Source organism: Lissotriton helveticus, chromosome 7 (assembly GCF_964261635.1).
Source record: "Lissotriton helveticus chromosome 7, aLisHel1.1, whole genome shotgun sequence".
NCBI classification, from domain to species: domain Eukaryota; kingdom Metazoa; phylum Chordata; class Amphibia; order Caudata; family Salamandridae; genus Lissotriton; species Lissotriton helveticus.
The window spans coordinates 685,822,400-685,846,994 of record NC_136068.1 but is presented as its reverse complement, the minus strand read 5'-3'; the positions used below and the strand labels follow the sequence as shown (position 1 = coordinate 685,846,994).

General features: G+C 43.8%; 1 protein-coding gene across 1 annotated transcript in view; it reads right to left on the bottom strand.

Annotated features, from left to right (window-relative positions):
- Positions 1 to 24,595, bottom strand: part of STK10 (serine/threonine kinase 10) — a 375,502-nt gene that overhangs the window by 7,354 nt on the left and 343,553 nt on the right. Inside the window, exons 16-17 of the mRNA XM_078653004.1 lie at positions 18,231 to 18,419; positions 5,208 to 5,333 (exon numbers count right to left, since the gene is read on the bottom strand). Of these exons, the coding sequence (XP_078509130.1) occupies positions 5,208 to 5,333; positions 18,231 to 18,419 (315 nt within the window). The remainder of the gene's footprint in view (positions 1 to 5,207; positions 5,334 to 18,230; positions 18,420 to 24,595) is intronic.

Here is a 24,595-nt window from a genome sequence, read left to right as displayed (position 1 = left end):
TAATGCATCTGAGATTTTTGAGAAAATGTTTTCTAACTACAAACTCACTTTGACAGTTAGATTATGTTCAGTTTAATAAAGCATCTCTTCTGCCGAAGCCATACTACTGAAATATACATCTTCAACACATGTGCTGAAGAGTGAATCTGCCGTTGGAGGGGCTCGTCCTTTTAGAACCTGATGTGACCTTCAAAACTAAGAAGCACAAAATCCTGCTTGTTCACCTATCATTAGCAGAAGTACTGGACCACACCCCCACTGGTTTACCCCCTTCCGCTGTAGTCTATCTAAATAATTGCATTTGCACCCCTTCCGTCACGTTCTTGGCGCAAATTCAATCACAGAAGGACTGTCGCCAGTGTTCAACATTCTACACCATCCTGAATATCCTATGCAACTAAGATCAAGATCAAATCCACTCCGCTAAGCGAACCGCCACTACCTCATCAATACATAAAACAAACACTAAGCAAACAAAAACGGATTCCCCTCTTTTAGTTATAAGTTGCCTGAAATCAGACTCTGTAACTCTCACATCAAGTAACCCAAACCTAGGATTTCGGGAGTCTTGCTTACTACCAAGGTGTATCAATTCTATTACAAATCCATGCTGTCGACCCAGGCAGCTCATCTAAACTTCCTTCTGCGGATCTTCCATTTGGAATCTTTGTTTTTTGACTATCTGGGTTTGTCTGACCAGTATACCAAGATGGAGCATAGTCTGGCAATGCAATTTTTTCTGGGGGACTGATGCACTATACTCAGAACTCTAGTATAAATTTTCGGATTACATGATGACACTGCTGTAGGGTTTACCCTGCACCTGTTTGTTGTCTCTTATTTGCAATACTATCCTTTCTGTATGAATGATAATATACTATATATTTGTTGGGTAAATTTTGACTGAAGGGTGAATAGGTGCTCTTATTATTCACCCTCACTTACTTTGGTTTCAATGGATACGTTCAATATGCGCATTATTATTAGGCAAGTATATGTTGCAATACCCTCACTTACTTTGGTTTCAATGAATACGTTTAATATGCGCATTATTATTAAGGCAGGTATATGTTGTAATACTCGCATTTACCACTTGCCGTTGTGATTCTTATTATTTATATTTTTATTTTTATAAATTTTGGTTGTCGTTTCATTGCCACATACACTCTGTGACTGATTATCGCATGAGCGTTGTTATTTGACTGTGTTTTCAATTGTACATATCATGTTCCTTTCGCTCACCAAAGTAATGTTTTTGTGAGTTCATTTCCGAATATTGGTTGGAAATGCGATCCTCTCCCTATTAATATGAACAGCGGTTCATCTAACTGCTGATTTCCGTTCCTTTCCTTTCTCCTTTTCTTTAGTTTACTTTTCTTCAATTGGTATGCTCGGCTTGGTGTCTGTGGACAGACCTTGTTCGTTGTAGGATTTAAGAATTGGGACCTTGAGTGTCCGTAGCAGGAACTTAGTCCGTTTTCTATTATTGTGAACCATTACGGAGGTTCACGTTCTAGCTTTTTTGCTTACCGCCAGGATTGTATAAGTTGGACTTCCGGGGCACGTTGGGGCTACTTCCGGGTCGGGGACGCCTGCTACAACGAGGGTGATTGTACCCAGGTAATCACGCCAGCCCTTCCAACTTTTCAAGCGTTATATGTTAACTAGCTGACTTAAAATTCCTTCGCGCAGTTGGATATTGATACCTAATTTTACTCCCATATTTCTTGTCTTATAGAAATTGGAAACCACACGTACCCATGTGGTATTCCGTCACGAATGTGATCTGAGAATATATATTTTGGACCCATATACTATTATTCTTTGGATAGCACTAAGGTGCATTACCTGAGCGTCCCCTATATAAAGGGCATTTGGATACTTACGGGTAAGAGACTGTCGTCGTGAGTGAAGGTGTGACTGATTTTACTGTTTGGGTCATCTATAATTGATCTGAATAGTTGTACAGATTGGGCTGTGGGGGTTAGATTTATCGTTTGCATGGATACTTGGTTGCGTTAAATGTTTGGACTTCGAATATATTGTGGGACTAATTATTTGACTCTTTGAAAATTTGAAGTGGAAATGCTTATATTGCATTTTGTGTTTTGGTGAGATTCGGTGTTTGATGAAATCGTTTACCGTGCCATTAGGTTCTATCTGTGGCTACATCCTTAAATGTGGATTACGTAATTATATCTTGACAGCATCGTTTTGTCGTCATCGCGATAATATTGGTTACCCTGCCGGGTTGGAATTATCACCGGACTTGGGGTGAGCTACTTTTACTATATATGAACATCCGCTATGAGAGTTACGTATTGCTTTCCTGACAATTTTTACCAACCAAAATTTGCGCTTTCCTTTCTCTTTCTCCTTTACTTATCTTTACCTAAACAGCCCTTAAAAGATAAAGATTCAGCCATTGAGGTATCGTTGTTAATACTCTTGTATTATGCATCACACTGATGGGATTGGCATGCGGTTGTCTGATATCACGCCTTCATGTACAATGAGAGAATTATATAGCCTTTGGTGTTCTTAATTCGTACATTTTCGGAACGTACTCTGACATGTTTTCTAATTATATGATGAATTCTGCTGACAGATTTGGACGTAAAACATTACGATTACTAGTATGCCTTTTTATATTTTTTGTGTGAATTTTTTCACGGGTGTCTGTCCACTTTAATAATATTTACAATAATTTATACTTGTTTTAAGTAATTGACATACAAGTTTATTCTTTTTTACATTAAGAGCTTCAATGTTTTTAACCGCGACCGTAGTAGCTGATTGCTACTCTTTCTGTTTGTATTAACCTGATACAACCACTTTCTTTTGGGTTCCTTATGACGGGTGTTATGCTTTGGAATGTGGAGAATGCACACATTCAATTTTGGTCTTTGTGACATTTTATTGTTGTTACATACTCACTATAGGCCATTCATTTTTTGTATTTTTCCAGCCCTGAAGAGTTATAGTGTCTATGATTGTATTGACCTATAACGAAACACGTGTCGGCTGGCTGTCAATTTCTATTGGTGTGAACATCTAATAAAAGAAGTGACACATCAAAATTTAAAGAATCGACGTTGGATCATTGTTTTTTCGTAAATTACATATATGAGTACTGTACTTGTTGAAACTCAAATCTGTGTGCGCGGGACTTTGTTGTATAGTCTGGCAATCTGTACTCCTTCCGAACAGGGTTGGCTTTAGGGCAGTGCGAGGGGTGCCACCGCACTGGTCACCGAGCTTGTGGAGTGCCGTGTTCTGAAATCTTTTATTGGTTTAAGTGTAACTGCTGCAGAGTTCCTTCTGTTTCCATCAGTTTTTAGGCAACAATAAAAATGTCAAGTTAACTCTGGTGATTAATGTACCTGCTAGAGAGAGATTGGAGTTGTCTCTAGTGGCAGTTTTGACTCATAATAAAGTAGCTCAGTGGGTTGCTGCTTTTGTCATTGGGATCATTTTGTTACTTCCATTTCATAAGTTACAATCCTAATATAGCACAGCATTCACGGGCGGGATAAGGACGCCAGAAACTTTGTCGGCTTATATTTCAATTATGAAGTACAGCAGCTAGTGCAACAAGTCTCCCTTAAGATGTGCAGGCTCTACTATCAAAAGGACAGTCTCTAATTCACAGTGGTTATTATACAACGCCTACTATTGATGTACACAACTATTGGATTTTGGACTATGTCAAATTACATATTTTTCCTTATTGGGGATCATTTATTCTACACACAGACCAGATGTCAGATGTCTACTTCTGCTCAGAATAATTTACCTACAAGGTTACAACCATATCATCTGGTTGTCGCCCCGAACTGATAATGCTCTGAAGAAGTCCTATGTTATAGGACGAAACGCATTGACTGTTGCTTTTTATGAATGAAAAAATAAAGAAGAAAATACCTCATTCCGCGTGCCACTGAGCAACGATCATCTGTAAGCGACTTGTTCATTCTATAGTGGTGCAGCTCTGATCTAGTTTATTTAACTATTCAACTATATGAGACTAAAGCCTTACAAAGAACTCTGGGAAAGGAATAGCTTCCATGTCTCACTTTAGGGCACTGCCGCTGTTATGACGACAATGAGGGTATCTAAAGCCTGTTAGTCCTAATCCATGGATGTCATTCGATTTCAACTTATATGCACTTACAACTGCCGCCACAGGCTCCTAGCCTTTCACATACAGCCGGGAACTAGAGGAACACAGACTGCCCAGTCTCCTCCAGGAAAACGACCTTCTACCAGTAGGAGGAATCCTGGAAAAGGGTATTTCTTGCACATCTCCATGCAGGTCATGATTCCAGAACAGAGAACCCCAGTTTCCGAAGCTTCAAAATTATTTTCTGTCTTAAAACTAATTTCATTTCATGCAAACTATTTCAAAATGACAGTCATATTTTTTTTAAATATAATGTATAGTGTGCATCGTGGGCTAAGCAAGCCATTTCAGGGTCGTCCTTGTGGTCTACAAAGCCACACCAGAAACCCTTGATAGCATTGAAGGATCACAATACAAAATTACTATCATTGTGTGAGAGTTTGTGGGTTTGTTGATGTGGGTGTGCCTGTGTTTCAGTGTCTCTGTGCCCCTCATGTCGGGGAATAAAGGGTCAGACCACCATCGCTTCTTCATTAGCGCCGTCTTGCAGCACATGCCTTTGGCAAAGCTAAGCCTGGCTATCTATATCAGGCTAATCAAAATTACCCAAGCCTGGTTGCTTTCATGACTAGGTAACCCTGCAACCCATGACATGTAAACTAGAACACTTCTTGAAGCTTAATACGTTTGGACTGCAGTCCTCAAGACATTGCTTGTGGATTCTAGTTTCCCTCTGAGCAGCCTCAAATTTCTAGAGGGCCATGGACAACAAGTCCCCCTTTTCTGCAAAAATGAATGTGCATTATTAGAAAAGGGAATATGTGCACTACACTCTGTTCATTTGCAGAGACTGAACCTAGGCAATGCAAGGGAAAGGACCCAGTCAGTACGCAGGTACTGTGCCTGCAGCATGCACGATTTGCATCCAGGTGACGCATACGTGTGCAGTGGGGCATCCCCATGATGCATTGGAATTCATTCAAGTGGTACACCAGGAGATGTCTGAACTAAACGTGGGAAACGAAAGCATCTTTGGTCATGAACCAGGGTGATGCAAGTGTGCGCGTCTTGGTGATGTACTTGCCTGCAGCTGCTCCAGCTCGAGGGCGTTCGTTTGGCACTCAGCCTGCATGTCCCTCATTTCCTGCTCATGCTTCTGTTGCTGCTGCTGCTTCTCAGCTCTCTGGCGTTTCTGCTCCTGATCAGAAAACTGTAAGGGAGAGAGCAAAGTAAGAAATCATTACTACAAGGCATGGCCCTCGATAAGAATGCTACGGGATCCATTAACAAAGTATTTACCTGTTGCTATAATCCCTACTGTTAGTATCTCTCACAGACTTAAATGATGTTCAATTTTTCACCCTCCACGCTTTACTCCCCTTAGCTCAGCATCATCTAGAGCATACAACGTGCAAATGAGATGGTCTCCCTATCTGGTGACTTCTTCCACTAAACTGGTTCTTCGGAATCCCTTGGCCTACTGGCATCTCGCCCTGGCACGGAAATCCCTGGTGACGGCATGCATGGACTTCCGTGCCGCAGATCTGAATATTTCTTGAAGAAGAATATTTACCTGGCTCGTCTTGGTGCTTTGAAATTTGTAGATTGAGTGGTAATCATTCCCGGTAGCAGCTTGTAATATTTCAAGTGACCCAACTTTTTATAAACAACCACCATACACTCACCTATTTTGATAGGTGTCCTTTAACATTCAAACCAGCACACACAGCTGATTAGAAGAGGAAACACCATCACAGTCAATCTGTTGACTTACTATGACATGGGGGTCCTTAACAATTGTGACAGACACATCAAGCTGGGGATCCAGGTTTGAGTCTCTACGTTGGTTCAACATCCTGTGATCCTGGGCAAATCACTTAGTCTCCCCGTGCCTTTGGACAGCGCCTGGATACCCTCACATGTGATTAGCAGCGGTTTACCAATCCAAGTACTCATGTATCCAAGCTCAATTTACATTCGTTTTTTAAAGGACTAAAATATTGGTTAAGTAGTAATCGGGACTTCTGAATGAATCCATCCTGTCAGTTGCATTTTGTGTTGTTTCGGGCGCAGTCGCTCATCTCACAGACCCTGGGCGGTGGGGCAGGATCTACTCTGAATTGCTACTTGTTGTAAAGTTAAGTGCTGGTGCTTGTATAAACTGAAAACGTTCTAAAAGTCATCAAGGAAATGGCTACCACAGAGGGCAACATCGAGAACAGCAAATCACTGCAGCGACCAGGCCGTAGTTTTACTCCTGCAAGGTCTGGCCTAGAATTAACATTTTAAATTTTATTGAACATGTCAATAGTATTGCATCCCCTCTTGCTTCCTACTATAAAGCACTGTTTCCGTGTTGGCTGTCAGAATTGACCCATCCTTACCAGCAATTCAAGGAGGAAGAAAGCACATATCTGGTCTGAACTGCTTCTAACTCCTAGGTTTTTGTGTAGTGCTCTTTCCTTCTTGTACCCATTGCCCTTTTACTGTATCTTCTCATGATGTGTATCAAAAGCGTCTTGCCACCTTGATATTAACTCTTACCAAAAGCCACGGTGCTGCCCCTGAAGCTGATGGACTAAAGAATGAATAGTGCAAAGGTGTTCGACTCCAGGTCCCTTGGAATGAAGTTTACCAGATCTTCTCACACAATAAAAGCAAAGGAAAAATTCACAACAGCAGCAAAGAAGTAACTGCCTCGAAATAGATTGTCAGACAACAGAACAAGGCCCGTGTTGTTTGCAAGGTAATTAAGGCAGAAGGGGAACGAAGGCCATGTTTCAGGACAATCCATTTCCTAAGAAGTCTCCTCAAAGAAGTTAAAAGGAAAATGAGAATCTAATATTTTTTTACTAGAATACTAAAGGCTTGGCTCTTAAACAATTAAATCTGGAAACAATGCAATCTTTTAAACGGTAAGGGTAGAGTGGACTGGCATCTTATGGGGAACGATATTTTTGTTTACTGTGTACCGATTTTTTGTGATTTCGTCCGGATATTAATTGTCAATTGCGAAAAATCTTGTTTTTTAACTATCAAATGTAATAAAATCATGTGCAATTTTATGCAAAATGTATTTCTTGTATGGTTTTAAGAAGCTGTGAATGTTCATACCTACTGTCATTCAGTTTAGGCCCTACAGAAATGTTGCGTATTGATATAAGACTTTAGATACACACTTGGTGGTTGTTCAGTAAAATAGTGCAGTGGGTGCTAGAATTTTATATTTTTCAACCCCAAAGGGGGATTTTTGTTGTTTGGGACACCTCCACTTTCTTGAACTATATTCTAAACCCTTTTTTCAGCATCATTGCCTAACTACCACATTAGACCTCCAGTGTCCTGGTAGAGGGTTATCAGAGATGGTAGCGTCGAAGGGCTGCAGTTGAGACAATGGGTAAAAAGGACGGTAAGCACTTGAAAGAAGTCCGAGAGACACGTAGTATTACAGCTCATTATCCCAGGACACCTGTTTACTTATGAGTACTGCTACTAGTCTCACAGTTAATATACTGACCCTCCGCTAAGAAGTCCCGGCACTCTCCCTTTCTAAAAGTAGTGCAGGTTTTCAGCACCTGACAGTACTTGCCCAGCCCTAGTTAAATTTAAATCACTGCGTCAGCGACTCTCAAAACAAAAGAAAAAATTACAGCAAACATTTTAACTGAAAACGCAATTTTAAAGGAACATTTCAAAATTACATTAAGTTTGGGTGGAGTTTAGGACTACTGTGAAGTTTTTGAGTTCATGGATGGGTATATTTAGGGTGATGGGGGGGGGGGTTATGCACCTGGAAAAACAGTATTTAAATCACAGAGAGGGGTTTTCAGACAGCAGAGATGGATGGAGAGTAGGGGTGGTGAGGGTTTTTTAGGGTTCACAGAGTAGTGGTGTTTAGGTGAATTAATGGTTTTTAGGTTTCAGGAATGGGTGGAGTGTAAGAACGTGGGGTTTGGGGGTTCGTGGATGGGCAGAACATTTGGCTGGTGAGAGGTTTTTAAAGCTCAATTATGGGTAGCAGCTAGGTTAGTCAATTTTTAGGGATTAGGATGGGGTGGAGTTTAGGGTGGTGAGGGTTTTAAGGATTCATAGATGTTCTCGTTTAGATGTAGAAAGAGGTTTTAGGGCACAGGCATGAGTAGTGTAGGTTGATGAGGAGTTCCTAAGGGTCATGGATGCTGGTGTTTAAGGGTAGTAAGGGTTTGTTAGGATTCATGGATGGGTGGAGTTAGGGTGTGCTGAGATGTTTTAAGGGGTATGGGATGGGTGGGGATTAGAAAGGCCTCGTTAGGATTCAGGAATGGTTGGAGTTAGGGGTAATGAGTGATTTTATGGCTAGGGATGGTGTATTTTTGGGGTACAGAGACATTTTAGGCTTCAGGGATGTATGCAGTTTAGGTGTCGGGAGATATTTTTGGGGGCATACATTTATGACGTTTAGGGGTTGTGAGTGCTCAGCGATGGAGGTGGTTTACGGGTGGTGAGTGCTCAGCGAATTAAAGGTTTCCAAAATAATTGTTTGACAGTGTAAATTATATAAATATGAAATAATGCCCCTTGAAGTAAAGCCCTGAAAGAAACATCTGACAAAACATTTTCTGAAAGTAAGACCTCCAACTATTGCATTTAACCCTAAAAAATAAGCAGTCAAAAGCCAATTTTGACCATAAAAACATTCCATAAATTGGTTTCTACTAAAACAAATGCATTAATTGTGAACATTTGCATTAAACAGCATAAATTAAGTAGTTTCTCAGTAATTATATTCCAAGAAATCACATACAACTATTTAGTCAGTCGAACAAATAGTACCCAACTTAGATAGAGAATAATATATCTATCCCAACAGGCTGCCTCGGTTTTGAGCATTCAAACATTTTGCAGAAATTAGTAGGTAAATTCCCTTTTTAGGTCTCATCTAAGATAGGGTAAGTGATTTTTTGTTTTTACATTATTTTAAGCCGCACTCCGTACATCATGGCAAAGAATACTGCTAAAGGCAATATGTCTCAAAGGCGAGACCTATTGGCTTTGTCAATGCGTCTTCTTTCCAGGTCAATAAAGCACATTTTACCACAGACATTTTTCTGCAACGTGGTTATAGTTTTAACACAGATTTAACGTGCCAAGTTGCATCTTATCTACTGCTAATATCACCATTCTCATTGTGTAATTTTCTGTTTACTCACAAGCAAGCTTTCTCGATCCACTGGCTTACCACAGCGTTGATAAGTCTATTCAATTTTATTTTATTTGCTTTGTGGCCCTTAGGCTATACATGAGAACTACTCTAGTTATAACGCCGACATATCGGTCACTACTGGTGGATCACGTACATTTCGGAGCGCAGACTCCAGCCAGGAAAATCAACTCTTCAAGAAAGCAAGAACGCTCTCAGCGAGTGGCCCTAGAACTTGGACCGCCATTCCCCTCATCAGGACGATCACCTCTATTAACACCTTCATGAGGTTCAACATCCTCCTCTTCAAATGCCAAGCTGCAAATGTCTACTTGAGGACCTGCTTTCATCCGGAATGTAGATGAAAGGCGAGTCTCGTAGCACTTTAGAGTGACTCTCTACGTTTTCAATAGTTTGGTTAGGCCGATTTCGTCATTGTTTACTCAATTTGTATTGCCTATTCTGTTTGAGCCGGAAGCGCTCTGCTACCCTTTTGGAACCGGTTCGCATGATACAAACTACAAATAAATAAACACGCAAATTTCGGAATATAATCCACTGCTATACTCTGCCATGCCAGTAGGTGGCTCTCTTGCACCATGGTTTCCTCTTCGCCGACGGCGTGTGTGTGTTTTGCAACAGACTGATAAAAGATTGCCAGAGAAAAACATGACAAAATAGGAATGCTAGACCTCGGGACATTATTGTGTTTCTTCTTTCCTTTTTTTTAGGTTCAACATTAGGGCAGCCTTTCCTGTGATATTTCCGGAGCGACAGAGGACAACTCGACTTCATATAATTTTAAGCGATGCCATTACGAAATACAATTTGTGGGCAGGCACAGACACATATGATCCATTCATTCTAGGCAACCTCGGAAACACCCTCCAGTCTTCTGATTCCAGACTATATGCTCAGAACCCCTAACCCGAGCTCCAAAGTCCAAGCACTCCGGACTCCGGTCTTGAACCTTTCACGGCCATAATTCTGTCTTGAGATGGTCACACCCGGCTAATTCTAGAACAGTGAAAATGTGTCAAACAGAAAATAAAAATCGACTAAAAAACAATAGGCCCCATTACCGGGGTGTTGTGAGTCTGTGTCCCAATTTAACTACTGCACTAATGGTGGCTGCGATTCGGAGAACCAGGCAGTCTCCTCTACCAATTTCACCCCTTCTCGTGCCTGGCTATCACTGTAATTTTGAAAACACAGACTGTCTCTTTCAGTCAAAAATTATCTCCCAAGTGCTATTCCCCTCCTTTGCAGCAAGGGTGCCCTCTGCACTAACACTAGCAAAGAAAATGAGCCCCCAGTACCCCCTTTGTGAAAGCAGACAGTAATAAATGGGATGCAATGGGCCCTTGACAGTTCTGGGCCCCAGTGCCACTGCTCCTGCTTCCCTAATGAGAGCTCCTGCCTTGTGAAGCAGGCAGCTTCCTTTGTCCTTTGCTAAAATCATGTCCCCCTGCCCGACCCACTCTCTGCCATCTCTCTGAGACCCAGCAGAGATATCTCCTCTGCTGCAATGTTCGCCTCTGTTGGGCCATGGCTTCAATGCCAAAAGCACCTCTGCCAAAGCAAATGTGAACTAGGCACTAATGCCTTCTAGGAAGCATAGTACAACAGCGATAACTGGGTTTCAGGAGGCCCTTCACACCTTGGACCCTGATGCACCTGCACCACTATTGACACCTCCAGCCCTGTGAAGCATCTGTATCCTCTGCCCACTCCACTGCCCCATCACTCCTAGGCATGAGGCCCAAAGCAGGCTATCTGCCCCTTTCTATTAAAATAAAACATAAGGGAAAAACAATTACATCTCTCACCTGTATTGCTAGGGCCCTGTTCCCTGTGCACAAGTGTGACGTTGACCCTAATGCTAGCAAGGACAATGTCTCCCACCCTGTTTTTGTGAGTAAGAAGGCAAAAACTGTAGTATGATTGCTCCTCACAACTCTGGCCTAATGACAATGCAGAAGTGGCACTAATGGCCCTTTGTTAATAAAAGAGTCCCAATGACTCCCCTCCTCAAGGCATGACTCTGATGAAGCTTTATCTGTCATCTGTAAACTAAAAAATACCCCCCCCCCCTATAGTGCCCCTTTCACTGGGCCACCCCTAACATTATCCAAGGATCTCCCTACCTTCCTCTTTCTACTGGACCATTACTCTGACACCCAAGGGGCCCGATCTCACCCACGCGACTCACCTTGAAGGACGGCTGCATGGAAACGGAGGTTGAAGTCGACAAGATCTATGGGAACTCTCATCCCCATGCCTTTTTAAAAATATATATATATATATATTACAGCAGCAGTTCCCATCATTTTTTTAAATAAAAAAAAACAACTAATATTATTCTGAACATTTTATGAGGCCCTTCAGGTGCCTCTGCGTGAAAGTGAATGGAGGACGGGGTTGGTGTGGGGAGTTTTTCCTGTGCTGTGAAGCACAGGCTGGAATAGGGAACTAAGGAAGAAACAGAGCTTCTCGACAGGGTGCCTGCTACCTGAAAGAAAATTAATTGTGTGGACTTGGTTAAACACCGAATGACAAGCCTGCTTGGGGACCAGTCTAGATAACAAATGATGGAGTCACCGGAGGCTTCATGGAGACAAGGAGTATTATTTTTGATATGTAATGTTAAGGTTATTATAGGCTGAATACTAGAAAGTGTACTTTTAATGGACACCAATTAAAATGTTTGCATTAACCCCTTCCACGCTCATGACGAGCTCAGCACGTCATGAGTTACGTCTGTCGTACGCTCATGATGAGCTGAGCTCGTCATGTAACGCGCCTTTTCGCAAATGTTAGCGCACAGCGGGAAAACCCACAGCACGCATGGGGTTAAGTACAGTTTACCTATTACTAGAATATATACTTCGAAAGAGCTTTTTTTCCCTTAAAATACGAAATCACGTTCCAGCTGCCTATACTTATGTATAATACAATTTTAAAATAATGACTTCCATATTCACAGTGCTTTCTGTTCCAGGCTAGGACCTCGTCGCACTACAAATACACAAGTCACTATTTTCCCCACATCTGCAATGGTCACATTCACCGAATGAACTTTTGTGATGTAAAAGAAAGTATTTCTAACCAGTTAACAACTTTATTTATTTATAGGCTTGTATAGCGCTAGGAATAGACTTCCGTAGAAGTATCTCCGCGCTTGTGACAGCTTGCCAATAAAACGAAACAGAGTTATTATAGATATTAAGGATTTGTTCTCTCTTCAGCTAATATGTTTCTCAACCAGCAAAATCTAATATTAATTAATTCTGACTAAACAAGAAAGTTTTCAGTTGTTTCCTATGTGGAAATGGTCAGAGCATTGCCTCAATAACAGAGGGAGCTCATTCCACAGCTTCGAACCCACCACAGACAGAGCTCTGCCTCCCAATCTGGCTCTCCTGACTTTAGGTACTCTCAAGAATTGCTGTTCACTAGATCTGAGAGTACGGATGGGAACGTATGGCAGAAATTTTTCTGCCAGATAATCCGGGCCAAGATCATGTAAACCTTTGTGTACAATACAACAGGTCTTAAACTTCACTCGCTGCCGAATCGACAACCAGTGGAGTTCATTTAACAAAGGCTTGGATGGCGATCTAGGGGGAGCATTAAGGACAAGCCTGGCAGCTGTATTCTGCACTACCTGCAGACGGTCCAATACCTCTTCATTAGCCCCTGCAAGAAGGCCATTGCAATAATCAAGACGGCTGATTACTAGCGCCTGGACTAACGTTCTTCTGATGTAATTAGGGAGGAAAGGAAAAATCCTACGAAGAAGACCTATCATATGGAAACAGGAACCGACAACGTTGTTACTATGTTGTTTCATGGTCAGTTCCGGTTCCAACCGTACGCCCAGATTCTTGATTATTAGCTTTGGTTCAGGGATTGGGCCCAGGTCTAAAGGCCACCAATCAGGGGACCAAAGAACCTTAGCTTCACCAAAAAGCATCACCTCGGTCTTATCAGTGTTGCATTGAAGGAGGTTTGCAGACATCCACCGAGATACTGCCGACATCCCCTCGGAGAAAGATTGTATAATCTCCGGAGTTAATTGTTTAAAGGGAAAAAGCAGCTGAGTATCATCAGCATAGGATACTGGGTGGAAACCAAAGGCTCTGGTAAGGTCTGCCAAGGGGGCAACATAAGTGTTGAAAAGAGTCGGGCTCAAGCAAGATCCCTGAGGAACCCCCTTGGTGATCTTTACCTCTTCCGACTTAAACTCACCCATGGTGACACATTGGGCGCGGTCGGAAAGAAAGCTCTTGATCCATTCCAGCGCCCTACCGCCGATTCCCTTCACAGTCAGACGTTCGATCAGGATGTTGTGTGAAATAGTATCATTTATTTTCGTTGACGGTTTCTGCATTATCTTATATGCAGTTAACTGAAAGCGAAACGCAAGACACTTACAGAATTAACGTGGCTAAAAATTAACAAACCATTCTAGAAGTGTCTTGTTTTTCACTTAGCTGCATATCAAATAATGCATAAACCTTAAATGACAAATAAATGCAAGTTAACCTAATCAATTATACATAAATTTAAATAAATACAGTTACGATTCCAGGCTATCTTCATTCACAAGTAGTTGTTGGGGCATTTGCAAGCCCTCGGCAAAGCAGCCACGGACCCCCAGGGGGACATGTCCCACAGTTTGAAGACCTCTGCCTGGAAGTGAGTGAGTTTAGGATGTGTGCTCCCTATTGGGCAGTTTCATAAAATAAAGTGCTGTATCATGTGAAAGTCAACAGTGGGCAGGGCTTTAAGTGGGATCAAAAAACTGTGGGATGGGTCTCTCAAAGGGCGTGGTTGATATTAATTAGGGTGTGGTTTAAAGTATGGAAGCTAAAAAATCTGTGCTTAGCATAGTGTACCACCGGACTGCTAATTTGCTGCTTCTGTTATTGCAACCAGATATATAATACTACAAGTCACATTACACCAACAACAAGCTAGGAGTATTGGCTTGGCATTTTTTTGTAAGTTGCATAAGATAAATAAGCAAAAACGATGGCTTAATTGCACAGACTATTGAAAATGTTTCAATTCTGAAATGATGAGACTGTGCAAGAACTATAACGAGTCTCTTTGAACTTACCTCAAGTACTGATGCAGAGTTTAGATTTTTTTGGGTAAAACTTGAGAGCCCTATAGGGACCCGTCTCATTCCCTGCTATTTAGAACTGACGGTGCTGACAGTGGGTACATGCATGTGACAAACTCGTCACTTATGTCACTCAAGGAAACTCGGCGTGCTTTTGAGAGGGGGGGTCATGAATGTTTCCAAGTTCTTATCTAGAAACTTACTATTAAAGAGTTCTCTCATCGCAGTGGCATAATCCAACTCGGTAGGTATTTGATGGCTTGGCCACTTGCCCCACCCGGACAGTGGTGTCCAGGTGGTTGTGCCACACGTGTTCGTCACTGCGTTTGCTCGTCCCCCCTTTGCTACGCCACTGCGCCCGGAGCCATATTATTATTATTATTATTAAAAGGTTCTTTTATAGCGCATGGCCACTCGAGAGCATCCCAGCGCTTAAAACTGACCAGACAGGGATGAATTAAAAAAGGAGATCTGAATTATCTAGTTTTTGGAAACAGAAGAGTTTTTAACTTTTTCCGAAAGACAAGAAGGTTAGGCTCCTGACGAAGAGGTGGAGGAAGAGCATTCCACAACCCAGCCGCATTGTGGGAGAACAGACGACCTCCTGTGCGGGCTCTGCTGATCCTGGGAGCTATCAGCAGGTTTTGTTGGTTCGAGCGGAGATTCCTGGTGGGTTTGTATGGTCTGATCATGTCATCTAGAATGGGGGGGCCACTCCCATAGAGTGTTTTATGGACCGTGCAGTGTCTTAAAATGGATTCGCTCCTTTATGGGGAGCCAGTGCAAGGTGCAGAGTGCGGGCTTGGCTGATGTACGATGGTTGGTGCCCGTAAGTAGCCGTGCTGCGGAATTCTGGACAACCTGAAGTTGCCGGATAACCGACACGGGGGCTCCAAGATAGATAGCATTTCCATAGTCCAGCCTAGACAGAATAAGGGACTGGACTATGGTTTTCTTTGCTGCTTCGGGTAGCTGAGGGAGGATTTTCCGAATTGTTTTCAGCAGTCCGAAGCAGGTGGCCACTGTCCTCCTTGCCTGGGTCTTGAATGACAACTCTGCATCCAACCAAAACCCGAGACTCTTTATCTCGGTCTTTGGGGTAGGTCCTGGACCCATACAAGGGGGCCAATGTATCGTGTTATTGAATATGGCTCGTTTTCCTAATAGCATCAGCTCTGTGTTTCCTCCATTCAATTTCAGGTGGGACAAGTCCATCCAGTTTGCTACTGCCTCCAGGCAACGGCAAAGCCTGGAGGGGGCGGATTCCACCTGATTGAGAGAGACAACTAGCTGGGTGTCGTCAGCATAGCTTACCAGTTGGATCCCAAAGGGAGCTACTACTTCCGCCAGGGGCGCCATATATACATTAAACAGTGTGGGGCTAAGGGAGGAACCCTGTGGCACCCCACACTGTAATGGCATTAGTGGAGAGCAGCTATTTTCTGAGAAGACCTTAAAAGATCTGTCACCAAGAAAGGATTCCAGCCACATGAGTGCCCTGTCTTTGACGCCCAGCTTTCTGAGACGAGACAGGAGGACCCGGTGGTTCACCGTGTCGAAGGCGGCACTGAGGTCCAGAAGGATAATGGCCGCGCTGCCACCTGCGTCCAGAATCCTCCTGGAATCCTCTACCACCCTCAACAGTGCCGTCTCCGTTCCCTGCCCTCTCCGAAACCCAGTTTGGGTTGGATGGAGTAGGTTGTGGGTCTCCAAAAAGGATGCTAATTGTTTATTTACCCATTTCTCTGCAAGTTTACTAATGCCCGGGAGCAAGGAAATGGGACGATAGTTGGAAAAGTCCTGGGGGTCGAGATGAGGCTTTTTTAACAGGGCCCTAACCATGGCCAGTTTCCAGTCTTGGGGTACCCTTCCTGATTCAAGTGAGGTGTTGACTAGATGGATGATGTGTGTACTGATATTAGGCAGGGCCAGCTTTAGAATATTCATAGGGGCTGGGTCTAACGGGGATCCGCTTTTTACAGAGTTGAAAAGTGAGGGTAAAGGCTCAGTGCTAAGGGGGGAGAAGAAAGAAAGGCAAGGCAGAGTGAAATCAGTTTCATCAGGCAGAGGGAGGATTGGTTCTTCCAAAGATAGAGGGGGGAGGGACAGGAGGATCTTCTGAATTTTTTCAGCAAAAAAATTTGCCAGGTTGTTGCAGTGAGCATCAGCCTCCTCCGTGCTGAGTGGTGGTGATGGCGGGTCGGGGGCTTTTAACAGAGAGTTAGCTATCTTGAACATCTCTCTTGGGGCATTGGCCGAGATCTCTATTTTTTCTGCGAAAAAAGTGGATTTGGCCACGTTAAGGGCGGATTTATATTTTTTTAGAGAGAGTTTATATTTGGTTTTTCTCTCTTCCTCGAAATGTTTTCGCCACTGTCTCTCCAACCGTTTACATTCTTGTTTTAGTGACCTTAGCTCAGAAGTAAACCAAGGTTGTTTAGTGGAGCCTTTCTTTTTTGAGATGTTTATTTTTGGAAGCACCTTATCCAATGATAATTCAATCCATTGGTTAAATTCCACATTAGCCCTGCCAATGTCCTGGTTGGCCTGGGGTTCGCTCGTGTTCAGTGCCTCTATCCAGTCATTCATGTCTAATTTTGTCCACCGCCTACTCAGAGTTTTACTGGGCAGTTTTGCTGGACCGGGTGTGGGTGTATTCCAGGTGAAGGGGATGAGCATATGATCTGTCCAAGGAATAGGGTATGGCTCGGCTGATGTTAAATCCACGATGTTAGAAAATATAGGGTCTAAAAGGTTCCCTTTAGAGTGGGTGGGATGGAAGACTATCAGATTCAGTTCACATGCCGCAAGATCCTTAGTTAATTCAGTGGCAATAGTATCTGAGGGGTTATTGAAATGAAGATTCAGGTCTCCCAGTACTATGAAATTGGAGACCTTACTAGCCAACTCTATAGTTGATTCAATAATTCCTTCCTGAAATTGTCCAATGGCGCCAGGTGGACGGTAAATTAAGAGTCCAGAAAATGACACTTCTGGGGATACAGTGATAGCAAATTGTGCACTTTCACAATCAGGGATGGAGCTGTCGATCATACGACAGGTTAGAGACTCCCTACATACTATGGCTATCCCTCCTCCAACTTTAAGTTGTCTATCCCTACGTTGTATCAAATATCCCGGAGGAAGAGCCTGGACAATATCTGGGCCAGACGTGGATCCCAACCACGTTTCAGTTAAAAAGAGAATGTCAAGTCCAAGATCTTGGATTAGCAAGGAAATTTCAATGGCATGTTTAGGTAATGAGCGGCAGTTGACCAAAGCCATTTTCAAGATACCTTCTGTTTTAATTGTGTTAATGTCCGCTTCCGTGGTTCTAAATGGGCAGTGTTGACAGAAGGGACGGCATGCCGCTGGATTTATAGAATGAATGCAAGAGGGCGGCAAGATACTCTTAAGTGCAAGGAGAGTCAGGCGGGAGTAGGTCTGTAAAGAGCTAGAAGAGCGCTCAGAGATACTGGCCCCTGGGCCCGTCCGAGCGCGAACGGGCACAAACGAGCTTACCTCTGGCGCACCTCCGGCGCAGGTCCGCTGTCCGCGTCCGCTGCGCGGAGGCATGACTGACCGTTTAAATAGAGCGAGTAGAGCGCTCGTTCAATAGCGCCCAGCCTAAGATGGCCGCCAATACCAACAATCCGGGACCCGGTGACTTAGCCTCGAGGACGGCCAAGCTGCGCCTGGGAAGCGGGGAAAACTGATTTAAAAGTGCTGGCGTGTCCTAATAAGAATTATCGACCCCTAGAGCCATAAACAGTGCAGGGCACAAAGCCACACCTTACCTGCTTCATTAGCTCCCTGTGCTCGGCGCTGCTCAGGCCCGGGGTCGCGTGCAGCTGCTTCTTGTACTTGGCCTGGCGGCTCTTGCCCTCCCCGCGCTGGGTCTTGGGAAGTCGATTCCTCTCCTGCTGCTGCCGAACCTTCAGCTGCTCCAGCATGCGCTGGCTGTAGCGCTGCATCTGCTCGCGCTCCTACAAGGCAAAGGCGCTATGTGAACCAAAGGCGAGCACAGGAAGTGCTACAGAAACATAACTAGGATACAAACGGATTCACATCAGAGGGAACCTTTCAAGACAGAGCTGCAGAATACAAAGTCCCCGACAACCTGGCATCTGCTGCGCAAGGAAAGGGGAGACAATAACAAGCTGGTGGTTGGAAAAACGCACATATTATACCATTTTGCAATAGTGGCTCGAGTGTCGTCCCACATGACAGCAACTGAGAGAATGACAAATAAAACGAGAATGAACCCTTGTTTATTATAGTTTTATTTGTCTCTCGGAACCGAGGCTAGCGGGCAGGGTGGTGACAGGCTGGAGGGGAGTGTTGGGCACTGCCTTCACTGTGCATGAAATGGCCGGCCAAACTCACATGCGCAGTGAAGCTCTCGCCAACCCAGCTGCATTGTTTGCTTGGAAGGAGCAGCAGGCACAGACACAGTCTGTGTGTGAGTGCAAATCACCGGTGCTCAGGCCAATACGGACGCTGCTATCAGCAGCGTGAAAGCAGCGTCGGGACAGGCCGCAGTGCACTCTGGGAGCCTGTGTCTGGAGAAGCGAGGACCATGATGTGGCAAGCAGGTAAGTGTTTATTTTTTCTATTTGTCCCCTGTTTCCCACCCTACCCTGCCCACCAATCTGTCAACTCACCGGCCACTACTGCCATTCTGCTGAGATATAGAGTTCAGCATTAATATTGCAATACTTTTCAAACCGCACCTTCAACAATTACAATTACATTACCCATTTTATATATGCATTGTGTTACAAAGGAATATTATCTTTTCTCCACAGGTGAAGGACCAAGCTGATAGTCCTCTTGTATTGGCTTGTAATTACGCCGCCAATGGCCGAGGTCTCCAGAGAGTTAGGCGCTTTAACGGACTGCAGTAGATCCTTGGAGCCTGGGGTCAAAAGGCCTTCAAGCTGATGTATTCAACGGAGGCAGACCTGACGGACGAGGCTCTATGGCTTTACGCTTTTTCCCTTTCTTAGCAAACTGCTGATGTTACCAAAACAGAGACCTTCAGTTCTCCACCTGCTGTTCAAAGTATAGAACCCCTGTGACCCAACTAACTTTTGCTTTGTCGCCCTATTGACGTTAAGATGAAAGCTCAGGCACGTATCTTTTGTGCACAATCAGATGAGTGGAATCTGAGACATCATTTCCTAGCCAGTTATTAGGTGGGATTTGGCCCCAGCTGTTCTGTCTTGGATAATATTCTTGCCCGGTCAATAACTTGTTTTATCAGTTTGCCTCTACCAAGATAGTTCAATTGTATGGGACCTTTATACTCTCAACTACAGCATTTGATGGGATGGGCAAGCTCTCTGCTTCGTGCTGTTCAAAATCTACATCACCGGGAGCCCAAGTTAAAGTGGATTCTGATCTGTCAATGTCCTATACAAATGATAGGATTCGGAGGCGGGAGAGAGTCTGGAACTCTTGCTTTTAAAACTATATCTCTGCCACGCCTTAGCCAAAAGCTGAAAAAAGTCAAATCTTTTCCTGTGAAACCAGGATCTAAACAACTAATGGTGGTTTGCCAGTATACCAACCACACGCTCCCTGACATGTACCTACTTGGGAATATGTTTTGATGATGATGGAAGCCAGAAATAGCATATCTCAATTCTAAAGAGGATAACCGGCACCACCAGTTTTCCTCATAAGTGACTGAATGCAAAGCTAGTCCCACCACTCTCACCAATATCACTAAACAAAGCAAAAGTGACGCGGTCAGAAAATCTTTGTTACATAATGAATACAATTCAGTTGAGTTTATGGACTTTCTGCCACAACCATGAGTGCCTTTGGCAACAGAGGCACAGTTTGTTACAACATCCTTTAGGGTCCACAGTGACATAAATAAAGCGTAAACCTTTGGAGTAGCACCCGCCTAGTCCTTATTTCGAGGTGAATTTTGCAAATGTTATTCCGCAAATCAGAATGCAATTGTGGTCATTTACACTTTAGTAACTGTTGAGCAAAATCGTAACTTGAAATCGTATGAAATATACCTCCTTCATTTCGTGACCAGGGAACTTTTCCAATTTGTACTCGACTCTGACGTAACAAAAGATACACAGGGCTACTTTTGCCAAGTGACTTCACCCACAAGGCAAAAGTAACATTGAATAAGTTTTCTTCAATTGTCTTTCACAGAATTTAGTCAAACAGTTGCAACAATAGTGGTACATGTAACTCCTGCGGTCACAAAAGACAAAACAGGCATTGGCAATGCGAAGAGGTCTGGGTTTAAAGGAATGTAGCATGGTTCTGTGAAGCATTACAAGTAAATAGTATGGGAATAGATATGTATTCACGGTTTACCACTTTAAAGTGATTTGCAGAGCTCATAAATGTTCCTGGTCCATGCACAACTAGTTCATTCATTTCCGGTTTTTACTTTCTGAGACTTTTGATTCCAATATTGTAGTAAGGACAGCAGAACCACAAATCCCAGAATGAAACTAAAAAAAAAAAAGACTGTGCTGGATGGAACTGTGTCACAGGAGAGCTCTGTTTTTTTTTTTTTTTTTTTTTTTTTTTTTTAAGGGTAATGGTTTTATTTGACCTTCAACAATATTTTCCGTTCGTTTTGCTCCCCTGTGGCATACACGCCCTGCCCGTGTAAGGGGGGTGGGGGGGGGCTCCTCGAAGGATGTTTGTCTCATCTTCAGTGGGACGCATATGATGCACATCTGAAGCTATGGGGTGAAATGCCCCGGCGCACTGATGATATGAAACAGTAGATAGGGCAGTGAGAGCCGAACGACTGAGACTCCGCCACTACGGCGTCTCCAGTTTTGTCCTGGTTTATTCAGAGTAAAAAGGAGAAACGACCTTTACTTAGGGTAACCAGAATTTTAAAGCCAAAAACCGGGACATTTCACAAAAATAGAAGGACTACAATTTTACTTCAAGCGATGAGAACGCTCCTCAGCAGAGAATTGCAGAAGGAGGCAGTAAGAACATACATAAAATGCAATTTTTAAGCCCAGTAACTTGCCTGTTAATTAAATTGCTTTCTTGAAACAACTGCTAAGTATCCCTGCTTTGTAAAACATGAAAAACACCTCCCACCGTTTTCAGTCAACCCTCTCCAAAAACGGGACATGAGCTAGTTTTCTTGAAATTTGCTGGGACAGCTGATTAAAAACAGGGACCGTCCTGGCAAAACGGGGACGCCTGGTCACCCTACCTTTACTTTTTAGCAGCTGAAACAACTTGCTGTCAGAACATGTAGCCAGCTAATGCCGCTGCGAAGCCTGCCTCGTCAGCGGCATCTAGTGGTCATCTAACGAAACGGCACCGCTGCGATGAATGCATCCTCAATTCAAGGAGGAGCTGTGACGTCAACAAATGGATGCAGCGATTATTTCTCCCTGCCTAACCACCAGAAGCACTCACTGTAGGCGAGCAAGTGGAGGCAGACCGTGACAGCACACTGCATTAGAAGATCCCGTGTTGGGATTTCAGGGCTGAACCCGGCACGGGGCCAGGATCTTTAAAAGCGTCTTAGAGTTGGGCAACCCCATAACATGTGTGTGCGGTACAGAAGAACCAACGTTTCTCGAACTCTTCCGGCAGTCCAGCCAGCATAAAGGTGCTTTCTGTGGAAGAATGTGCCAAGTCTGGTGGCAGGCGGGTGAACACGGGCAAGTCAAAATGTTAAGTCTGCCTCTGCCAGAACAGCACAGCGCTGTTTATAAAGAACTGCAAATGTAAGTGGCAGAGCGGGAAATCAAATGTAACGGGGCAAACTACAGCTGTAGATGTATGATGTGAAGAGAGTCAGGGCACAAGTCCTAAAAACCAGAAACGAGGTGTAACCAAGTTAAGCAGTATGCAAGTGACATCATGGCGTGTTACATCTTTACATTGTGGAGAAGTGTGGCTCAATGGTTAGATCGGCAGACCCTGATGCAGAGGTATCGGAACAACACGCAAATAACACTCACTCTTTCTCCTACACATTCCTCTCAGTGAATTAAGCACCCACTCTAGAGATATGTCATTAAGCTACATCACTCATGCCTTAATTGTTCGTGTTCTGTCAGCAATGAAAGCTTGCACAAATCTGTCCTGCTGGCTCGGTTCTGATGGAAATGGAAAATTGCACTTACTGCCTTCTTTGAGAGAGGAAAACTTGCTTTGCTACTGCCATACTGTCCCTATTCTGTGGAGCAACGAAGCTGGTCACTGCTGCTGCCTGATTGTACCGGTCCTGTGGTAGATAAAGCTTGTGCTACCTTAGTGGTAGTACCTGTCCTCTGAAGGATTGAAACTTGCACTGTTTCTGCCCAATGTGCAACTGTTCTATAAAGAGGGGCGTTTCCACTGCTATTACCCAGTCTCCTCAAATGAAAAAAATATATATTTTGAATGCATTTACATTACCTGGCATGGCCACTCATAAGCTTTTATTGGTCCTAGGACAAACCCAGTAGTGAAGCCCTGATGAAGTGTCTTACCTGCTGTAACACTCATCTGGTAACGACTCTAGCTACAGATTCCTGACCTTAGAATAATCCTCAGGCATCAGACTGGATCCAGAAGTTTTTGGAGCAGTACCTCTGCGCGCCTGTAGGTGGTGCTGTGCGGCGCTGCGTCGTCCACACCAGAAGTGATGTGCGTTGTACCCTTATAGGCGCCACCCCAGCGCGCTGATGGCTGTTACTTGTGCGACTTTCTACGCCAGGAGCGCGGAGCAACAATGAGAACGGACCACTGGTGTGAAATACTAAGGCCCTGAGAAGGGTGTCCCTTACACTGTAATTGGCTCGAGACCGGGGAGGATGAGAGGAGTATGCAGCTAGATACAGTCTCTATCAGATAATCAGACCCCCCCCCCAGGATATTGAGGCATAGATCTACAAATTGTGACACAAAAATCGACATTTTGCAGCATTATTGCAGCACTTTATTTTACTTATAATCATTAATTTTTAGTCTTAAATCAATGAAAACTGTTTTAGCGGAGTATTCCACTTTGGAAAGTGTCTGCAGCTCTCCAGAAACACTGCTCCAATCCGAACCCCGTGAGAGGGGGCCGTATTTCTCCCTGGGATGGTTTACCGCCCATGTATGCACCCCTGCCGGCTCACCATTGCCTCCCAGACCTGTGAGTCTGGACACTCCTTCCTCAGGTGCCCTAAGGAGCAGGATCGTAGTGGGTGGAGGTGCATTGCCACAGCTACTGTAAGCATATAAATATTCCTCTAGGCGGATCGCAGTCTACACCACGAATACGTGACTATTCCCACCACAGCTCCTCTGCTACCAAGTCCCCTCCCAGGCAGTGGAGTTCCTCAAACACACAGAATCAAAATCTGAGGGGTTTATTACTGGGCATGCACTTATTGTCAAAAGATTTGAATACATAATTCTCAAGCTAAAAGTGCGCTGGATATTTTGTAGATTTAAATATAGTTAACTTGGTAAAACTCCTAGAACATCCCCGCCCCGAAAAGAGTTTTTTTTTAAACTTTAACAAATGGAGCATTGTGTTGTGCTGCGGTTGCCACATTAACAGCTCTGCTCGAGCCATAACACAGAGGCCCTGATTTGTTCGTTGCTCACATTTCTGTGTTAAATAAAGACTCAGGCATGAAATTAACTGCAGCTGCCCCAGCCCTCCACTGACAGTTTTGCAGGCAAAGTTAGTAGTTTTCAGGCTCTGCTCTCACATTTCATTTATGAATCTGAATCCTTGTTGTTCAGTGAGGATTATCCAATATTAGTGGACTTGCAGTATCTCTATCTTTTTTGGCTGCATAGAACTGAATGATTTACCAGTCTGAGTTTGCCCCATTTATGTATAATTTCTTTATTCCAATGCAAGTATTAGGACACCCACCTCAGTCTTGCCATGCAGGCTGGTTTGCTGGCTAGGCCACAGCTTTTTTGTGACATGCACATTTAGTCCCTGCCACAAAAATACTACACATTTTGCATTTTCCCTGCAGTTTTCTCTATTTGGAGTTGCTAAATTTGGCAAACCAGGTCACAATGTCCTGGGGTGGTCTGTCTAGGTGTCTGTATAAGTTCAAGTTGTAAGTGTCCGGGAATGGGCACAAGTGATAGGTTTGGACCAGAGTTCTGAAGGCATTGAGAAACTCACACAGTGCCAGTCAGTGGATCA